The sequence below is a fragment of the Cygnus atratus genome, chromosome 4 (assembly GCF_013377495.2).
Source record: "Cygnus atratus isolate AKBS03 ecotype Queensland, Australia chromosome 4, CAtr_DNAZoo_HiC_assembly, whole genome shotgun sequence".
Lineage (NCBI taxonomy): Eukaryota > Metazoa > Chordata > Aves > Anseriformes > Anatidae > Cygnus > Cygnus atratus.
This window is the reverse complement of record NC_066365.1, coordinates 36,460,228-36,480,317: the sequence shown is the minus strand read 5'-3', so window position 1 is coordinate 36,480,317 and position 20,090 is coordinate 36,460,228. Positions and strand designations below refer to the sequence as shown.

The following is a 20,090-nucleotide window of genomic DNA, read 5'->3' as shown; positions in this document are numbered from 1 at the left end:
GTCTGTCAAATCTATTGCGATATTTATTTTTCTGACTGTCTCAGCAGCTGGAATAAAACAGTTTGGTTATCATTTTAAGGAAAGAAGGAATGCTCTAGACCCTCAGGTTGAAGAGGAAACACAAAAAAGTGATTCAAGGCTCTAAAGCTGGAAGACAAATAAAAGAAAGAAAGATTTATTGTTTAAATTTCATGACTTCTTAATGCATGGGCTTAAAGATAATTCTTTTCTCTAGAAGAAATAAATTCCTCCTCCTTTATTTTACGGTATGGATAAAAATTACAGTTCAGGTGTAGGTACTGCAGCTCAAAGATATTAATTATTTACAATACAGATTAATATGCTAGAATCCTTTACATTTATGAGCATACAGTGAAGAACAGAGCATATGAACCTGAACTGAATAAAAATAGCTTGAATAAAAACAGGGTGTATATATAACAGAAGCAGACCTATAATCAACACATCCAGCAAAAAAATTAATTTACAAAAAGCTCAGCCACAAGTAATACAGATCTTTGTAAGATATGCTAAGAATGTTAAAATCTAAAAGCCATATTTGATTCTTTTATATAATCTCAGATACCCTCTAAGAGTACGGTCTCAGGGAAAACAACTCTGTTTCTCTGTGAGTTAACTCATGCATGTTTAAACGACTTAAGTTCATTTTTGGAAAAAAACAAAAACGACATCGGTATATGCTTTTTCAGTCTCCTTAAGTCTGCCTAGCCAGCAAAACCAACTCAAATAATAGTGAAACACAACTACTTTCCTGTCTGGTCAAGAAGATTCTCATCATCCTCACCGTTATACACTGCACAGAAGCACACTGTAGTAACGAAAGTTTTTCAAGTTAGTTTTAGGAAGATGTATCTCTTAGAAATTCCAGTAACTCAAGATATATATGAAAAATGCTATTTAAAGGTTTTGAACTAATTTTTCCCCAACAAAATGTGACAAGGATGGTAGGGCTTGCATTTGTTTATGTTGATTTTTAGGTTTCAGGATTCAATGCCAACCAAAAGTTTTCCAACTACTTACCCACTCTTCCTCGTCATACTCTGAATGATGGGGTATAGAGTCCTGTCTTTTAATCTGAGAAGGATGATCCTGATGCTTTAGGTCACCACCCTCTTCTGCACTGTTTCTAGGCACAGCTGGTTTCTTGAGGACGCAGCCGGGCCGGGCTGTGTATAGTGCTAAAAGGGCACTTCTGACCAGCTGATCCTTAAATGCGTGCACAAATAACTCTGTCTAGAGAACAAACACACACATACACTGAATGCAAGGTTAGGTCAAAGAATGTAATAGAGCAGCAAAGCTATTACAACACGGAATTACCCTTAGAGGCAGGGATATTTGTGTTTCAGGTCAGCCTAAGGGGCAGAAAAAGTAAACCAGCAAACAATAAGGAACAATTCAAGAGTTTGGGGGACATCATCGCATTCTACAATCCCATTGTTGCACAGATTAACACAAAAGAACTGTACCTGTCAGAGGTCACCACCTTTTCACACAATCCTCTCGTTTGAGCTCTAAATTGTGCCTGCAGAGACAAGCCTCTACAAGGACCAGTTCCAAGAGCACCCAACCACTGCTCAATCATATCCAAGTAAGTGTTAGAAAAAAACATAATTAACAAATATAAGAATCTCCTTGAATAAAAACACTCCACTACACTGACAAAACTGAAGTATCTATAAAAGCAGTGTTTCCAGGTATAAACTGTGGTACCTGCAGGTACTAACCTGAGTATCAGGGCAGGTGATGGCTCACAATTTCCACCTTTAATTAATTTATTTTTTAAGAAAGGAACCCTTGAAGTAATTTTTCCAGGCTCTCTGAGAATGTTACTCAATTGACTATCACTATCATTTTTAAGTTCTTGTTGACTATGACTGATGGAAAATCACCTTATTTTTAAAAGCCTCCCATCTCCCTGCATTATTTACTTCTACCATAAGAAGAAAAGCAAAAATGTTAATGCCCCTGCTTTCTGCATATGGTCTTTAGCATCTCCAGCCTCTGTCTCTAAATAACTGCATAAAATTCTCGACTGATATTTTCATAGTCATTCTCAAGTTACCATCAAGTTGCAATATGAAGTATGATACTGCAAACAGATGAATTCAGGGATGAGAATGTAAATTAGCATTTTATTAGTTCCACTGCATCTCAGTGCAAAAGGCTTTTGGAGCCCCCATAAGAAAAAGATGAAAAATTAACCGAGGACTAGATCATTTTCCTAACAGTATGCCAGTGCTCCATAATTAGACTTGCTTCAATGAGTATGGGAAATCCTCACTTCCCAAGGTTTTACAAATCCTCAGTATAACGAAGGCATGCAGAAAACCATGAAACAAATCTTATCCTTACAAGCCACTAGATGTGCTCTGTCAACTTTTTCTATCCTGGCAGAAGATTGTTCCTCCCAACTCTTTATTTTAATTTGGGCTATTATATCCTTCAAGCACTGCCTTTCAAGGAGCTCTGGTTCTCCATACTTGCTCTTGTTACCCATGTGCCATGCACACCCGTCGCACACAACATGGGGCCCTATCTCTGCTGGCCTGTCCACTTCATCAGCTGACACAAACAGCTGAGCTGCAGAGGATGAGGCGCAAGCACACAACCCTTTTCACTACATGGCAGCAACCACTAGCAAAGCAGCGGAGACAGACAGCTGGGGAGAGTCACAATTTTGGTTATTTTACAACAATGCTCATCAGGGTTCATCTGTCAGAGACGGGAGAGCATACACCCCGTCAATACACCACAGCCCACCCACGCTGCTCTAGCTCCTCTCCCTGGGCAGATGCCCTGGTTCACAGGTTGACGAAACACTTTCTCATTCCTTTCATACCTTAATAACACCCACCAAGTTTTAAGTATCAGCCTCTAGCTTCCTGGAAATCTTTCTTCCAGTTTCTGCACTCCTTCCTTCTGTTCCTCTCCAATCCCTTTTTGCTAGTACTTGCTTTACTTTTATAAGCCTCCACTCATACTCAACTTACTTCTTTCCATGGTTTCTTCCTTCCATACCCCCTCAAAAGCTGACTCTTAGACCACAATGCTCCAAAGAATTGTGGTTTTCCTTTAAGACCCAGCTGCTGAGGTTGGGAACCTGCATGAGAAGTGTCTGTTCTTTACAGGTTTCATAATGTTTTGGGGAAAAAAAAGAAAACTATTTTGATCCTTAATGGTTGCACAGAGAAAGCCTGAGAATTTGCTACACACAAAACTCACAAGGCTCAAGAGAACAACCATAGGAATATCTAAGCTAAGTCATTATTATTATTATTATTATTTTAATTAAGACTTGTTTTTGACCTGATTTGGGATTCTTTAGTGATTGGGCTTGAGAAACACTGCTTAATTCTCTCAATTTATCAGACCCGTTCTGCCACCTTCTTACTAACTTAGTGCCTTAACTTAGGGAAACTAACTTAGGGAAAGGGTACTTAGAGACAATTATCTTACTTGTAGCCCTTCAGTACTGCCTCACTGCAGTCCTGAGCTGCACTGTAAGACTATTTCAGTTTTCTACATTTCCAGCCTCTACATGGTGCATGCTCAGAAAACAGTCTTTGGGTAATATTGCCACCAAACCCTATCAAAATCTCCTATAAAGACAAGACAAATTTTGATTCCCACAGTTGTCTTGTCTCGCATGGTAACAGCGAAGCTTCTCTTCAAGGCTGTCCTGCAATTCCTATTAGAATAGCCCAAACTATTTATCTGTCCTTACAAAGGGCAATACCATGGTTTTGCTGAGGTTTGAGGTACCTCCCTTCCCCCTCAAGATTTGCTTGAGATCATATTGGGTCTCCGCATGAGGAATGGTAAATTCAAAAAAAAAAAAAAAAAAGCTTTGAGTTTTAAAAGTATTGGACAACTTAAAGTCAGAAATGTCCACTATGACTGAGATGCATATTAGGTAACTATCTGAAAAGTTTAAGTTTATTGAATTTAATTTCAATGTAAATATGTTATAGGGAAAATGTATTTTAAAAAAGCAAGTTGGCATGGAAGTGAATCTCTGTTTTTTCATAGAGAGACTAAAATTCTTCTGTAATGAAATTCCATTCAACGATTCCATTGGTTTAACAACAACCTACATTTAACTACAGTTTTTTACAGCTAAATACAGCTAAATTTGCAGAACATCACTATTTATAAAATTTTATAGAAGGCACAAAACAAGTATATACAAAGAAATGTAAACTTTGCAAGTTCTTTTGAATACTTGACTAAAGAGTATTTCTGCAAATAAAGATAGGCATAGCTGGAAAATGAATTTATCAAGCCTTCTGCAAGCTGCAAATGCTGATACACTTGTCGACAGCTAAAGGCTTCTTTAATCAATTAACAGAAAACGTTGATAAAAGATTAGTCTCAGGAAAACTGTACAGTAAATTGCAAATCATACACAGAGAAGTAAAACCATGCTTAATATGAGAAAATAAGCTCAATATAAGAAAATAAGCAGCAGTGGAATTATTTAATTTTCACTTCCAACATGTGCAGCCAGTCCCTCCATTTCTAACAAAAATACCTAACTGTAATTCATGTTTTTCATAGCTCAGGTTTATTTACTGCTACCTAATATTTTAGAAGGAATCATTCTCTATATGAATTTTAGTACCATCTTAAGGTTAAAAACAATATGCTTTTAAATAAACTCCAGAAATTTAATCACCAGCCAAATTGTTTTTCCCAACTTCTTCAAACATCTGTTTAATTTCTAAATGTGTATCAAGTTAAGTCATAGAACATTACTTTCTTACATGTAAAAGGTACACAAAAGGTGGGAGAGCAACAGCATCTGATGTGCCTCAAAAACACAGGTAGGCATCACATAATTCTCACCAGAAAAGTATGCCAAGCTCTCTTAATTATCAGGGACACTCTTCTAAGCCGTGACCCTCTCATACTCTACCAGATGATATAGATGGAGAAGTAAGTTATCTTACAATATTGAGATACTGCTTTGTGTTAACCATAAGGGATCTAATTGTAGCACCAAGTGGGTTTGGTCAATGGGAGTTTTTGAAGCTCAGCCTTGTGCTTCCCTAAGTTGTTCCTTGGTCCTTCCTTTCCTCCCCAGCTCTCATTCCTTCTCTATAAGCAGCTGTCCTTCCATACCAGCTTCCTCAGTAATAATCCCAAGCCCTTTTTCACTTGTCCTCTTCTCCTCAGACTAAACGTGGGAATATACCTGCACATACATTTTTCTTTGAACTAACTCCTAATAGAGCAGCTGTACCTTTTCCATGAGCAGCTAAAAAAGGCCTCCTTCGGTACTACATTGAAAGGTAGGCTACAATTGCCACAAAATGAAACTATATTCCTCCCTCTTGTTTCCAAGCTGAATTCTACTGTCCTATGTATCCCTTACATTTGCAGCTACTCAACTATTTCTAAAGTTACTGTGGATATACACATCTTTAACCGAGAACAACATTTGTCTCCCCCTGTGGCTCCAACATAATGCCTTCACAGTATGTGACTGAGCTCAGTATTGAGATTTGAAACTCTCACATTGAATGATGTACTGCTGGGATAATAGTGCTCAACAGACCATAGGGGTCGCAACTTCCAATAGCTGAAGATATATTGAAATGATTACTGATAGTGCTATTAAGTCATATTGAGATCACGTTACAGAAGGTATGGCCCATGAAGCGATGGGAAACTTTTTTAAACCCCTTTGGCTATAGCTATAGTGCTTAATATTTTCACAGGATAACATATGCTTAAAAGTACTTCACAGACTTTAGCTAATCTCCAAAATCACTCAGAGACAGGTGGAAAATATTATCTTCCTTAATTTAGAGCTAAAGAAACTAAGATGAGGAGGTGCCTACAGCTACAGAAGGAAATAATCGAAGAAAGAGGATTAAAATTTGAGACCTCCTGGTTCCAACTTATCCTTCCAAACCACATCGCCATTTCTGGTCATGCTATTATTCTAAACCTTAAGCACTGGCTTGAGCTACCTCCCATAGACAGTAGTTTGAAGTATCACAGAAAGAGAAATAACAGTTTATCCTACCACATATCCTCCAAATTACTTACAATAACCTATTTTTGAAAAACCTCAGTATGTGGCTACTAGAGGATAACAAAGACACATGAAATTAAGTTAATTATACTTTCAAATAAAGACAACCCTTATAAATTTCATTAATTTTCTACATGGAAAGCCTACAGAAATGCAAAATTTTTTTTTTTTTTTCCTGATGGCAACATTTTGAAGCTTATTTTAACAGAGCTTATATAACATTTCTTGATGCTATGAAAGGCAACTTATGCAGGAAAAAAAACCCAGCAGCTAGAGACTTGGTTATTCCATTTTCCATTGCAGTGAAGATTTGAATCTTACTTTTTCTGAAAGCATCTTTAAAGAGTTCTTCAAGCTGTCCGGAGAATGCTGGCTTGCAGAATTAAGCAGCAGGTCTGCATGGCTTGATATGAGAGGTTGTAGATGATTGATGTTGCTGAGAACTTCTTTTGCCTTGGCTGTGTTTTCAGGTGAATAGTAAATACACTGGTATCCAGTACTGTAACAACACAGAAAGAGAGACAATGTCAAAATGATTTCTGCTATTACTAACCATGCTTAATGTGCTAAAAATATTAACATTAATGTTGTAAGAATGACGGATACCCAAACTTGACTGATATGATTGAAATGCTCCTTCCTGTAAGGGTAAAAACAAACCCTTATTTGAACATTAGAGGATAATGGACTGCCCACCACCAAACATCCAGGTAGTACTGTTCAACCTATTTTTGACTAAAATAAACAAAAATCTATTTTCCTTATTTTTTTTTTTTTTTTTTTACATGTGATTCTGGAGAAAAGAAAGGTTTGACCAGGTCAGATGATGATCACAAAGAGCAAAAGGCTCCTTTACTTTTCCATCTCAATTCCCCTTTCATATTAATAACTACATTATTTCCAATAAAGTTATTTCTAAGAAAAGCAATGTGTCTAGTTTGACAATGTGTCTAGTTTGCAAGAAGAGACACAGAAATGGGGGATCAAAGGGAAATATGAAGTTAATTACCACAAAAACACACAAGCGCATACTGCTAACTTTAACTGTTTAAAAACTACTGCACTTTATTTGCATGATTTTTTTTCCTTCTGAAAATTTATCCCCTCTTCCCCAACACTTACTAATTATACAATATCCTTTTATCCCATTATTCCAAAAGACCATTTTTAAGCACTGTGCAGTCTTACTAGTATTTTGCTGTACCATACATCTTCCCACCTAGAAGTCCTGCACACAATCCTTCCTTTTATAAAGCCCTGCTGCAGTCCTTCAGAGAAACCAGTGTTTTGCAGATTCAGACTAACTTGTAACGTTAACACAGGAAGAAAAAAAAAAAAAGAGGGCAGCATACAAAACATGGGTGCCCAGTCTACTTTACTCCTCTGTACCCTGTGCACAACATGAAGTTTATGCATTGTTTTCAACAGCTTTCACTTGATTAACCACTCAATGGAGACCTCAAGGAACAGGTATGACAGGACCTAATGACTTCTGGGATAAAAAACACAGTAATCAGGCAGTTCTAAAAGCCTGTACATGAAATGCCCAGTTGGCTACCTCATGTAATTATTAATATGTATTTAGTTGTCACCAAGCAGCTCCTGGAACATCAACAATGACAGAGCATTGCACACACTCCCCAGCTGCCCTTGTATGCATCTCCTCTTTCCCCTTGCGTCTTTTCTTCATTCATCCTTGCCTCTCTTCTGCCCTTCTGACTCTTCTGCCCCCCCCCAAGTTTTATATCTTAACTTCAAGATCAAGACCTGAATTTTGACACTCAAGCAGTTCTTTGAACTTCAATGATAGTTGCTTTTCGTTTCAGTCTCTTTTTTTTCAGACCCCTTCACTCCCATTTTCTCTTTATTATCTCTTCCAGTTCCCACTCATTAGCTTTCTATAAATAAGAAATTAAATTTAATTGGATATAAGACAGACATACACACATTCAGAAGTCCAAATGAAGTGTCTCCTGCAAAATCTAGAAGGCTTAAATCTTTTTGCAAATAAGAATAGATTGAAGCAGTCTTAAAGTTAAGCATCTTGCTTAGGTACTTGGCAGAGTTACTGTCCCAAATCACACAATACCTCATGCTAATTTTCTTTCACTAATGCCTCCATTTTTAGATATAATTCTTTGTAGAAGCGGTCAGGATGAATGACATCTGATTCAGTGAGGCATTGCCATGCTGTCAACCACACCAAAATTACGATGTCTCCAATTCACAGTCCACTAAATGAGGTACTGGCTACTAAGTGCAGAGGGCAGAACTCTGAATATTTCAACAAAACAAATTGCTGAAACCATCTCTCCTAATGAATCGTGAAAAAAAAAATCTTGCCCCTCTAAGAAATGAGGAAATGGTCACAGCTCTGCCTTCAAGGTGGCAACACTGTCAGTCAGATTAGATCTATTGCTACATCTACTGCAACTCTCAAGCTGACAGACTCAGTAGAGAGGGCACAGACAAAGATTAATAGTCAATATTAATTGTAGGGAAGACAGTCTTAGCACTGAATAATCCATAATTCCCCTTCAGTCTTCTTCCTCCCTTTATCAAACAGCCTTTTTGCAGGCTGAATTTCGCTAACACTGTTATCAAGCTCACCATGCACATACTCCATTCTGGGATTCCCCTCAGCCCTTAATTCCCATATCTTTTTCACTGATCTCCCAACTCTAAGCTTCAGTGAATATTGCAGCAGAAAAGCTACAGACAATGCTATAAGACAGACAGAGAGATGCTAACCCTGTGGGTAGGTCTCATTCTAATAAAGTCAGTTATAGCTTTTAAATAAAGGAAATTGTGAAGAGATAATTACTCTTTCTTTAGAATAAAATTTCCTATCAAGCCTCATGATTTAGCTAATTTTAACCTTTCCCCCGAGCCCCGGAAAACACAAAACAACTCCAAACATTCAGTTTCTTTCAAGAACTTGAAGGTACTTTTTTTTTTTTTTTTTTTTTTTTTTGAGTACAAGTCCAGAGAAAGTGAGCTATTGTTTTTCAGATACAACATGCCTGGCAGGATATCTGACATTTATAATTGCTGTTTCTCAACACTGTTGCATCTAAGATTAGCCTGAGATTTTCTGTGGCCTTACCATTCATGAAAAGGCATTTATGCTTCCAATTCTCTGAAATAAGCCTCCTTATAAATAAGTACTATTAGACCTTGCTGCTAGATATAGTTAATGCACATCAGTAATACTACTTGAAAGACGCTGCTGCCCATAGAATACACACAGAATACAGAGAAACCTTCTACAGGTGTTCTAATGTAGAAACCAGATGAAAGGAATAACAGGTAAGAAGAAACTTCTGCATTAGGTAAAAGACACACGGGTAGGCCCAGTGCAGGAAATCAGCAACACAATGAAAAATTATCCTTGATATATAAAATATATTATTAATTATGTATCTTTTGAAAGTCTATAATAACGTCTTCTGGGTTAAGTTTCAGAGGTTTCACTTAGCATAGAAAATGACTTCTGCATCTTGGCACCATCATTGACTACACACACGAGTGTCAATGGTCACTTAAGTTTTAGAATTGCTTTAATAACAATATTATGTAATTGGATAAGGACTATATTGACTAAATCTGCAATTTTAACTTTAAGTTAACAAAGTTTTTGTCTGAGAATAAATATTGCAATATGCTAAACATCTAATTTTTTAATGACACTCAGAGTAACTCTACTCCTGCTGTTAACTAAGTCATTTGTGTAACTGAGTTAAATTGTCACCATCTGGGACTGGGTTAAAATCTTTTTAACAATGAACATTTGACCTTACATTTTTCACAGTAAAAACTGCAGACATCAATATCCAGAATACAGTTAAGGAACATAACACAAAAACCTCCTCCCAGGTAATGTTGAGCTTATGTATGTTACTGAAACTACCAGCACAGTGGCTTGTTTTTAAAGGATCTCACGTATCCTGTATGAAGTGGAAAGTTATGATCAAAAGTCAGTTGATTACATAAAAAACAGGACAATTCACCATATCAGGAAATAAAACCAAGCTATGTGATCAGGGCTGAGAGTTTGAAAACAGGAGAAATCAGATGTTCCAATGGATTTTTATAATTTCTTTCTATAAGATTCCTTTGAAACTTGAAATTTGTTTTGAATACTAAGGAAAATGAAGATATATTACTGGTTCTAATTCATCTTTACTTATGAAGTCTGAATCCCCATCTTGAAGTGATGATCTAGGTTGTATGCATAGAGCTTCTCTTGATTTTCTTCTATTGCCTCTTAATTCCTAGCTGACTCTTGGAGAAACACTACATCAATATCTTCAACTGGCAATGGGACATGAGTTCTAGTAACGACAAAAGTCAGGATGCCCTCCATCTGCCCCACATCGACCTAGTTAGAATGGATGCCATAATGGCAAAGAGTCTTCCTAGAAAGACTCACCCCAGGAAGCTTGAATGCCTATGGAAAGCCTTCTGTAGTTCTTCAAATTAATTTTTGGGTATCTTTGCATTGGTGGAAAGATGAAAGTAACCTTTAACATAGGGGAGAAGCTCATCCAGGGTAACTGAGCAAGGTTCTTAGCAGACGAGACAAGCTTTCATGCCTTACCACAAAACTGAGGGTAAATGACACCTTTCAATTTAACCATTTCCTGGCAGCCTGCTGAGGTGTACATTACATCAGGAAGACAGCATATACCCCTAAATTGTTTAAAATGTAGAAGTGCTGCCCTACTCTTTCATTACACAGAGAAAGGTTGGCAAAGTCATGGATCGACTTTCTTCTTATCACTCCTGCAGCCCACATAGAAGAAATAGTTTCTTGTTCTCCAAAGGACGATCCTTTCTAACCTTTGTATGTGAAGCACCCCTAAACCCCTTCTTCCCTTTCTTTGCCAGTCCCAGTAACCTTTCTTTCAGGCTTGTTTAAGGAAAAGCTTCAGGCAATTTTGTCTAGAGAGCCTAGTGGCTGAAAAATACTGTGATGAGATTTTTATATCAATAAATAGCACAAAAACTGTGGCAGTTTCTCAGTAAAACTTCCAACAACCTTAAACATTGATTTTATGGTCTGTCAAAAACCATTCATTTCCATGAAGTCTGTCTCTCTCTCATATATATATACATATATATATAATTATAGACATACACGCACACATGAAAAGAGAGAGAGTGAGCAAAGAACGTCTCTGTGAAAAGTACTGTGCATAACAGTCTGTGATCTCCCTGTAGAATTAAGGTTCCAATTACATCAAACACAAATCATTATTGTTTCAACATGTCTATGCTTTTCCTTGAAACAGTACCGTTTCAGATTCCTCACAGAATAGAAATAGGTGAAAATTATGAAAATCAGGTATAGGAACCCTGAAGATCTCAGTTTTAATAAAACCTCTGTTAATGAGTATGCTAATGAAGAAGCATACCTCACACCTTGACCAAAGATCTAGGCCTTATCAAATGAAAAAGGGGCCTTTTCGAAAATTCATACTCAAATCAAATAATGACGATTCCCCCCCCCCAAAAAAAAAAAAAAAAAAAAAATCAACCTTCCAGTACTCTCTTAGCTTGAAGTTTGCACTAATTTAAAGCAGGATTCTTTTTAAAAAACCCGCTTTTTAAAGGATCTGCTAGAAATGGTATTAAAAAACAATAGTGAATCACAAAACCTAGTGCAGCTTCTGGGACACCTCTGTTCTTCCTGATGATTAGTACTTGGGCATTAAAATGCTTGTAATTATAAGTTTAAGAAAATAAGATAAAACAGCTATTAGAGTAGCTTGAAAGTGATTTATGAACACTTAAAACAGTGAGGCATAATATGGGTATAACTTACAGAATGCCTACCTGCACAACTGAACTCTACAAATAAAGATTTGCTGTGCCATCTAGACTGATGAGAAGATGAGCTCTTTCATTTGCTGGTTGGAGAAGTAATCTATACTAGCAGGCCAACAGAAGACTGAATCTGAACAACTGATTTACTTTCTCTTTTAGGTACAAATAAGGAAGAAAGTAAGTAATAAGAACCAATATCGTATAATGAAAAAAAATAGGATAAATGTATTTCATACACATATAATTAATTGCATTACTCTGCAATGATTTGACATACTTGAATCAGCATATTTCAGTTATTTAAATGGTGCCATGCCTAAACGATTAAGAAAAGCATCTTTTTTCTTACTTATGAAGTTCTTGTGAAGTTCACTACTAGCTACTACAGGGACAAACACAATACAGTTATGCCTTATAGACATGCTTGATGTTTGTAGTGCTGAGGCAGTTTATTTGCCACTTTGCTGCAGATGAAGAACTGTAAAGATTATGAATGGGTTGTAAAGCAATGCGCCTCACTTCAGATCATATATGGCCAAGTGCTGTTTTTCACCTGAAAAACTTTTTTCATCTCTTACTCAAGACCATATTTTTCAATTTATTTTTATTTTTTAGGATTACTTGCTTGGGGATAAGCAAAAGAAAGTTAAGTAAATATACTGCGTTTTAAATAAATATTACAAAAACTTCCCCTCTTTGGTCTGTACAAAAATCTATATTCCATGTCATAGAAAATATGCCACACATCTTCAAACAATATACTTACTACACATTCCTCTGATAAACTTTCATGAAACATACGTTTAATTGTTGTTTTGGTTTGGCAACTGCAAATGCAATTACATCTTGCGAAGTGAGATATAACCTTGCTACCAGTTAACACTTCCTCTTGTCTGTTAATTCCACAAGCACACGTTTGAGCAAGGAATATTTTGTGATATGCTGACACTGTTGAATATTTCAGTAAACTGTTCTACTAATCAGCCTGAAGGTCAAATGCATGCAAGACATTCTGTCATATGCATCGACAATGATGTCTTGAAAGCTACCGGGACTGGATTGAGAAATAATCTCTTCCCACATCTTTCTCCAGGTCTTTAGCTCAGTTAGCCTAGAGGAAATGGCAGCTAAATCTGCATTTTTTTTTTCCTGCTCATTTCATATTCTGATTGATATCTCAAGGTGTCATTTCTTCCTTCAACCAAAGCTTCAGAAAAGCTGCTCCAATTGTAAAACAGAAAATTTAAATTGTAAAAGCTGCCCCCAGAAATGCCAAGTGTCCTCAAAGCATCCTCATGCAGTTAAATAAACAGGTGCATATAAAATAAAGTTGTCATTGCCATAGCGAAAGAAATTTCTCCATGGTAAGAATGAGAACAGCCTTTTCAAGTACCTATTTAAAGCACTTCCACTCCTGAATTTTCAAAGAAGTGAGATCCCATTCAGAGCATGCTTTCTCCTATCTTTTGACCCACCCAAGTTCTTCCAACTCAAGACCAAAAAAAATGTGTGGAGTTTCCTTGAAACTCTTCTCAGCAACAGAAGAGAAGATGACTTCTGGAGGTTCCCTTCTTTCTACTTTGTGGGAATTCATACACTGAGCAACCCTTTCTTAAGGAGTGGTAAGTGATTCACTAAAAACTGCAGTCCCCTATTGTCAGTGCTCAAACTTAAGTCTGTTATCCTGACTCCAGTTTTTTTTGTTTTTCCTACAAATCATCTGAAAGGATAGCGACAGAGTTTCCCTTGCTAGTCCTAAAGACAGACTTTTGCTCTTCCAGGGGAAGAGAGAAACAAAGAAAACTGGACTGCCAGAATAACAGTCCAGTTTGATGTCCTTGAAAGTCACCAAAATAGAGGTGCTTCTGAGAGATGCAGAAAAGTCTCAGAAGCAGGGCAAATATATGAGGATGTGTAGGCACTCTGAAATAGGTATGAAATGCCTTAATAAAACCTGATCCTGAACACAATCCTCTATGAACTCAGAGATCTATATAGTTTAGGTCAGTGAAATCAAGATGAATGAATATAAACGAGAAGAGGCTGTGCTGCAATGAGTATCCATTGCCATTCTAGCCTTTTGACACTTAACACTGCACAGGATCCAAAGGTCTAGCCAATGTTCTTCTCTCCTGTTACAGGCAACTATGAAACAAGGGCATTGGCTATTCATTCCTAAGAGATGCTGCAGGTCTTTTCCAGAAAGACCTCAATAAAGACTATGACTCTTTGCTACGAGGCATTTTCCCTTTTTTTCTCCAATTAACATAAATCACAGATAATCATTTCAAGTTTACCTCGCAGCTATCCTCCAGTTTGGGAAATCATATTCTGTCAGTGTGGATAAGTTCCAAGACAATGCAAGTGAGAGACGGTTCATTTTCTGAAAGCTGAATATTTTGAGGGCTAGAACTGTAGAATTCTTCATGTTATTTAGAACTTTAATCTCTTTTAATAAAAGATAATAAAGAGTGTCTCCTTATCCATCTTATTAAAATAGTTGAAATAGTACTTAAATATGATGTTTGTATTTAACGCATCAGATGAACAGAGCTTCGGAGATTATTTTGAAACACTGACAACAGATACTTCATGAAATGTCTTCAGACATTTTCTTCGTAAGGAAGCAGGAAATTTATAGGCCTCCTGTTCACGGTAATAAGGCTGCCTGCACCAGTCTGCTGGCAGGAGATTAGGTACCTACTGTCAACACGAAGTCCATCCACAGGTCTCTAATGATAAACAATATTTATATTTCATTGGCAAGTTTTGTCACCAGAAGCAGCCACAGAATAAGGTTTTTATGCCCATGCAGTGCAAAACAGTAAAATAAAATTAAAAAATACAGTTTTCATTACAGTTTTCAAAGCAAATGCATCTGCTGGTGTTTTTTTTTTTTTAAACAGTAATGTCAACTTGTAGTCAACTTCACTTCTAGCCAACTTCAAAGTTAACAGTAGGTTTTTATAATTTATCCTTTCATTCCTTACGATATGGTATCTATTAAATATTTTGGAACACCAAATATGAATCGAATGAAATTAATTTTCTATGAAGAATTGTGACGATTTAGATTAGCATACACACGTACCTCCTTTCAAATGCTGTGCCATTGATTGCACAGTGTGGGACAGTTTGTCCAAGTGCAGAGCAGTTACAACTATGGGTGCTACCAGTGACAGCTTGTCAAGCTGGAAAGATTTTTTTGCAGACGTGCCCAGGGTTGTCAAAAATGAAGATGCTACTGCAAACCATTTTTTTTTTTAATTGAAAAGTTGTCTATAGCTGCTTCCTACTTGGTCACAAGTATTACAGAAGAGATCACTCATTCTGAGGAGCATGTTTTCAAGTATAGGTACTCCTCAGGCTTCCTGAAATATGGGAAGAAAATTTCACAATTGTGTGTTCATGTCCAAAATAAATCTTGGCATTACAAGTAAATTTTGCTTCAATTTTGCCATCTAGCAAAGCAGGGAAGATGAAGTTATTTTATGAATGAATCATTGTCCAGTTGTACTAGATTTTCATCTTCCATGCATCCAGCAGGGGGAAACTGTTCTGTAACTCAACGAGCTCCTAATATTACAATGCAGCTTTAATGATCTTTTCCTAGCTATTACAGAAATACTTACTTTCGCCTTTCTGCCTCAAATTTACTCAGCAGCTTTCGGAGACCACCATTCTTAAACCCCTGGAAATGTGCTGCTGGGGCTCCCACGGTGATTACATCATACAAAGCATCTGAAACAGGAAGAGACAAGCACAGAGATTTGTATGCACCTATGCCCAAAACATGGCAATGCTATAGCAATGCTACTCTACAAGACATTAGGAGAACAAGTCTTTATTATTTTCAAGGAATAATTGAGAATCAATCTCAAGAAGGCCCAGGAGCTAGTTAATATTTTTACACTTGCACACCTCAGAAAGTTTACCTGATTTATTACTACATCTATTATATGCCACAATGTAGAAAAATACTCTAGCTCTGTGGTTTACAAAGTTGTAAAGTAAATTGGTCATTTGTGTATTTCACTTTATTACTTCTTTCATTATTTAACTTGAAATCATACTGAAACGCACAGATTCATGCATTTTAGAGTTAAGAAACCATCATGATGAAGTAGTCTGACTACCTGAATAATACAAGTTACAGAATTGCAGCTAATGATTACTGCATCAAGCTAATGTCTTCTGGTTGAGTGAGGGCATTTTTTTTTTCTTAAGTTGATTTAAAGACTTTAGGTGACAATGAATTCCTTGCATTCCCACAGAAGGGGCTCCTGACTAGTAAAAGTTTCCACTTCATTTCTAGTTTGAATTTATTTAGCTTCTGCCTTCAGGTATGACTACCTGCTTAAAGCTAAGTTGAAGAGCCCTTCTCTATCACATATATTTACTTTCTATATATGATTATAAACACAGAACAAGTCTCTTATTTTCAACTGAAAGGTTACCAAAATGGGAAATAAACTATGCTATTGAAGTTCTTGCTGATGTGACAAACTGTTGTTAATCTGTGCGTAATGACATGCATGATGGATATTTTCTATGGACGTCTGCTTCCAGAACTGGAGATTGAACATCTTTTTAAAAACGGCCTCTCATTTTGTGCTTGTGATTGTCAGTACAGAAACGGAGACAGTTACACCCAAAACCACAATCACTCTGTCAAAAGTTTAAATTTACATGTGCAGAATTTCCATCTGCATTAAGCAGTACCTATGTTGTGCTCACTGGAAGTATAAAAATACAGGTCAGACTGAGGCATTTTTAAGATGTTCTTCTAAAGGAAACGGGATTTTTTTAATTGAGAGAGAGTTGTTTTATTCATCAAGGAAGCTTTCCATGTAAATTAAAATCTCATCCTCCCCTAAAATAGAGCTTTTATTGCATTCTGATGATAAATATCCCTAGAAGCAAGAACACTGTACAAATGATTCACAGCTAATGAACTACATTTTACTTTCAGAGCTGAATCTCAAAGCATATTTGCTCAAATTGATTTGAACTCTAATGAATTGGTGGCTCTTCAATTCCCACTTGAGGAGAAGCAACATAATTTCATTAGCCTCATGTGAGCCTCAAGATTCGTAAACAGCCCATTCTTTCAGGTCTTCAGCAAGTTCTATCCATAACACATAATCTTCTGCTACCAGACCTCCACTGCTGACAATAGTTCTATCGCTTAAAACAACAGCGGTTTGAGACTAAAATAAGAGAGAAACTTGTCAGATTAACTGGACAGTGGCATCCAGCTATGTTTCCAGATAACTCATAAAACTATAGGAAAACGTATACAAGACTAAATCCTGCTGCTTTTGCTGACTTTGTCTTAAAAATAGTGGTGCTGTTTACAGCTATCCCAGGGGATTTACCCAGAAGGCAACTTTCATTCAGCCTGGGGCCTTCCTTGCACGAAGAGCAACTGTTTCAGATCCAAACATACCCAGACCAGCTGAGCACCTCTCCTGCATGCAAGAGAACAAGGGAGAGCGAGGGCAGCAAAAAAGAAAACAACTATGACCCTGGTGACGGGCACAGGGCTGTCTCTCTCTCACCTTCCAGAGCATGCTATACTGGAAAGTACTGCAAGGCTTGGGAGGAATTCCTTGTGATGTGCTCCACTTACACATCAATGCAGCTCCTCATGAAGGACAAACAGTGTCAGCATGAGTGTGCTGGTACAGAAATGTTCCAGTAACTCATAACCATTACCCATGTCAAGAACAGACTATCACTGACAACACTCCGCAGTGGAGACAAAGCTTAAAATGCAGCTGAGAGTAGTAGGAGCTGTGCCGTATTGTCAGCATGCTCCACAAAAATTAATAATTAATACAAAAGAAAGGGGGAAAAGAAGGGGAGAATGAGCCCTCCCTCAAATAATTAGTTCATAATTTGAAGGAGAAAAAAGGCATCAGAATACAAGAAAACTGAGCTTGAAATAAAACATTTCACTCTAATTATTCTGACTCAAAAGGTACATGCACCTCCTACTTACACAAGTGAAACACTAACACTGGTTATACAGTTGCCAAAAAACAGTCCCTTCACCATTCAGCACTTCCTGCTCAGCACTCCTTCCTGAATAAACCAGGTGCAACATGGTGACAACCACAGCAACACAGTTCCATAAACCTGAGCTTTACCCAGTCAATATAAAGACTAGAGGGATTTTTATGCCAAGCACAGCTCAACCTAGAACTTGAACCAACCTGCTCACCTTCACAGGAGGCCATCATTGTCTTGCACTGGACATAGAAGCAAAATGAAAATCTCTTCATTTTAAACAAGTGTGCTTATTGTATAAACAGGGACAAAAGCAAAGCTATGACAATATATAAATTTAACTTCTGTAGTACGATGAACAGAGGAAAATGCAATGTTTATCAAACGGATAGGGATGAAGTTATTCCATAAAGAAACAGCATTTTTCTCAAAGCTGTTCCTACTGGAAGGTTAGATGCACAGGCATTTTCTATTTCACATCAGTACCATATAATAACCTGAATCACAGTTCAATAAAAACAAACCTGTTACTTGACACATTGAACAAAGAACACATCCATATGTATACATATGACAGATGTCATTAAAACCTATCTTGCATTCACAAACTGAAAGTATCTGACAGCGTAAGGGTAAATGACAACACTGTTGCTCATCAGCTTCTTTAATCACAATCCCTATGAATATTTGTAGGCTTTTCTATTTTTCCCTTCAGTCTCCCTGTTATACTCCAGCTGCCCTTTGATATATGGCAAGCAAAGCACATGTTGAGAAAGAGCAACTTGACATCAAAGTGCTGCTTATGACAGAATGACCAGCAATTGCTACAATATCAGAATATAAGTATACATCTAATAGAAGATGTAGCTTTTTGGTGCTCATAAAATGAAACTTATTTCAATAAATTAAACAGATAGGACATTGAGTAATAGACACAGAAATCATTTATCCAACTAAAGACAAGTACATTCATCTTCATAAACTTTTTTTGGTATAGTTACTGAATGACAGAAAATGACATTACAGAAAATGATTCCCTCTTTCCAGAAGATGTAAATTCTCTATTTTCAGCACAATTAGTAAGATATTTGCATTTTAAGACTAAGCAAATGCTTATGTGACACAGGGTATCACTGAAAAAGCTGATTTAGACACAAGCAGCACTGGGTTCATTTAAGCTTCCTGAGAAATAGGATATATTAAGTTTAGAAGTCACATTGTCCTTAGTGGAACCATGCTACTTACATCACCTAGGCTGGTGAGTTCATCCAGGCAATCTCTGGGAGAAAATTTAATGTGCTCTACCATTATCTCTGGTGGCACAGTGAAAAAAACACCTTAGAAACAAGACAGGTAAGATTGGCTTTTCCACTACTATTGGCACTATGGATCACAGCGAAAAATTAAGTCAATACCCTAGAAGCCGTGAATCTTACTGAACATTGTGCAGCATGTCAGTGTGAAACATGACAGTATTAGTTCTGCACTGTTACATGATAATATTTTGAACTATGCATAGGGTTACAAATGTATTTCAATGCACATATATTCTGCATTTGCTTATTTGTTTTAAGTGTCATCAAAACAAAAAGAGCACAAACTCCTTGGAACTTATTAATAAAGAATTCAAAAGAAATTTAGTTAACCACTCCTTAGTTTTCCAAGATCTGCAGTCAGTATCCAAAGTTTGTGGCTTCAGAAGACAAGACAAATTCCTTGCATAGCTGAAACACAGGACCTGATTTCTCGGTTTTTATAACTTCTCATCCATTTCAAACAGCAGTATGTGTGGGTGCAGATTTCAGAATTTGTAGAGAAAAGTGAGGGAAGGGCTAGCTGGTCATTTCTTTCTTTACATGATTTACTTCAGGGTTGTCCTCTAAGGACAGTACATACTCAGTTGCTCTAGAAATATTTCCAAAGCAATTTCCAAAACAGAAAGTTTGGGGTGTAGAAGCAGGTGCACAAACCTGAGAGAATGAAATCAAACCATGAAGGAAAATGGGCAGGTTCCAGATTGGGACACAAAACAAAGACAGGAAATGTCCACTTGCAGAGCTTGTAGGACCCATTAAAAAAATAAAGTGACAAATTTAAACACTGAATATCTACAGGAGTATAAGTTATTAAATACTGAATTTGGAAACTTAGTTTTTTTAAAAAGAAAAAAGCAGCCATCTAGTCA

General features: G+C 37.0%; 1 protein-coding gene across 26 annotated transcripts in view; it reads right to left on the bottom strand.

Annotated features, from left to right (window-relative positions):
* The window catches only part of INPP4B (inositol polyphosphate-4-phosphatase type II B), a 293,558-nt gene that overhangs the window by 63,387 nt on the left and 210,081 nt on the right, over positions 1-20,090 (bottom strand). For all 26 annotated transcript variants that reach the window (XM_050710635.1, XM_050710636.1, XM_050710637.1 and 23 more), the window contains 3 exons: positions 15,526-15,634; positions 6,386-6,563; positions 1,042-1,254 (listed from right to left, as the gene is read on the bottom strand). In XM_050710635.1, the coding sequence (XP_050566592.1) occupies positions 1,042-1,254; positions 6,386-6,563; positions 15,526-15,634 (500 nt within the window). The remainder of the gene's footprint in view (positions 1-1,041; positions 1,255-6,385; positions 6,564-15,525; positions 15,635-20,090) is intronic.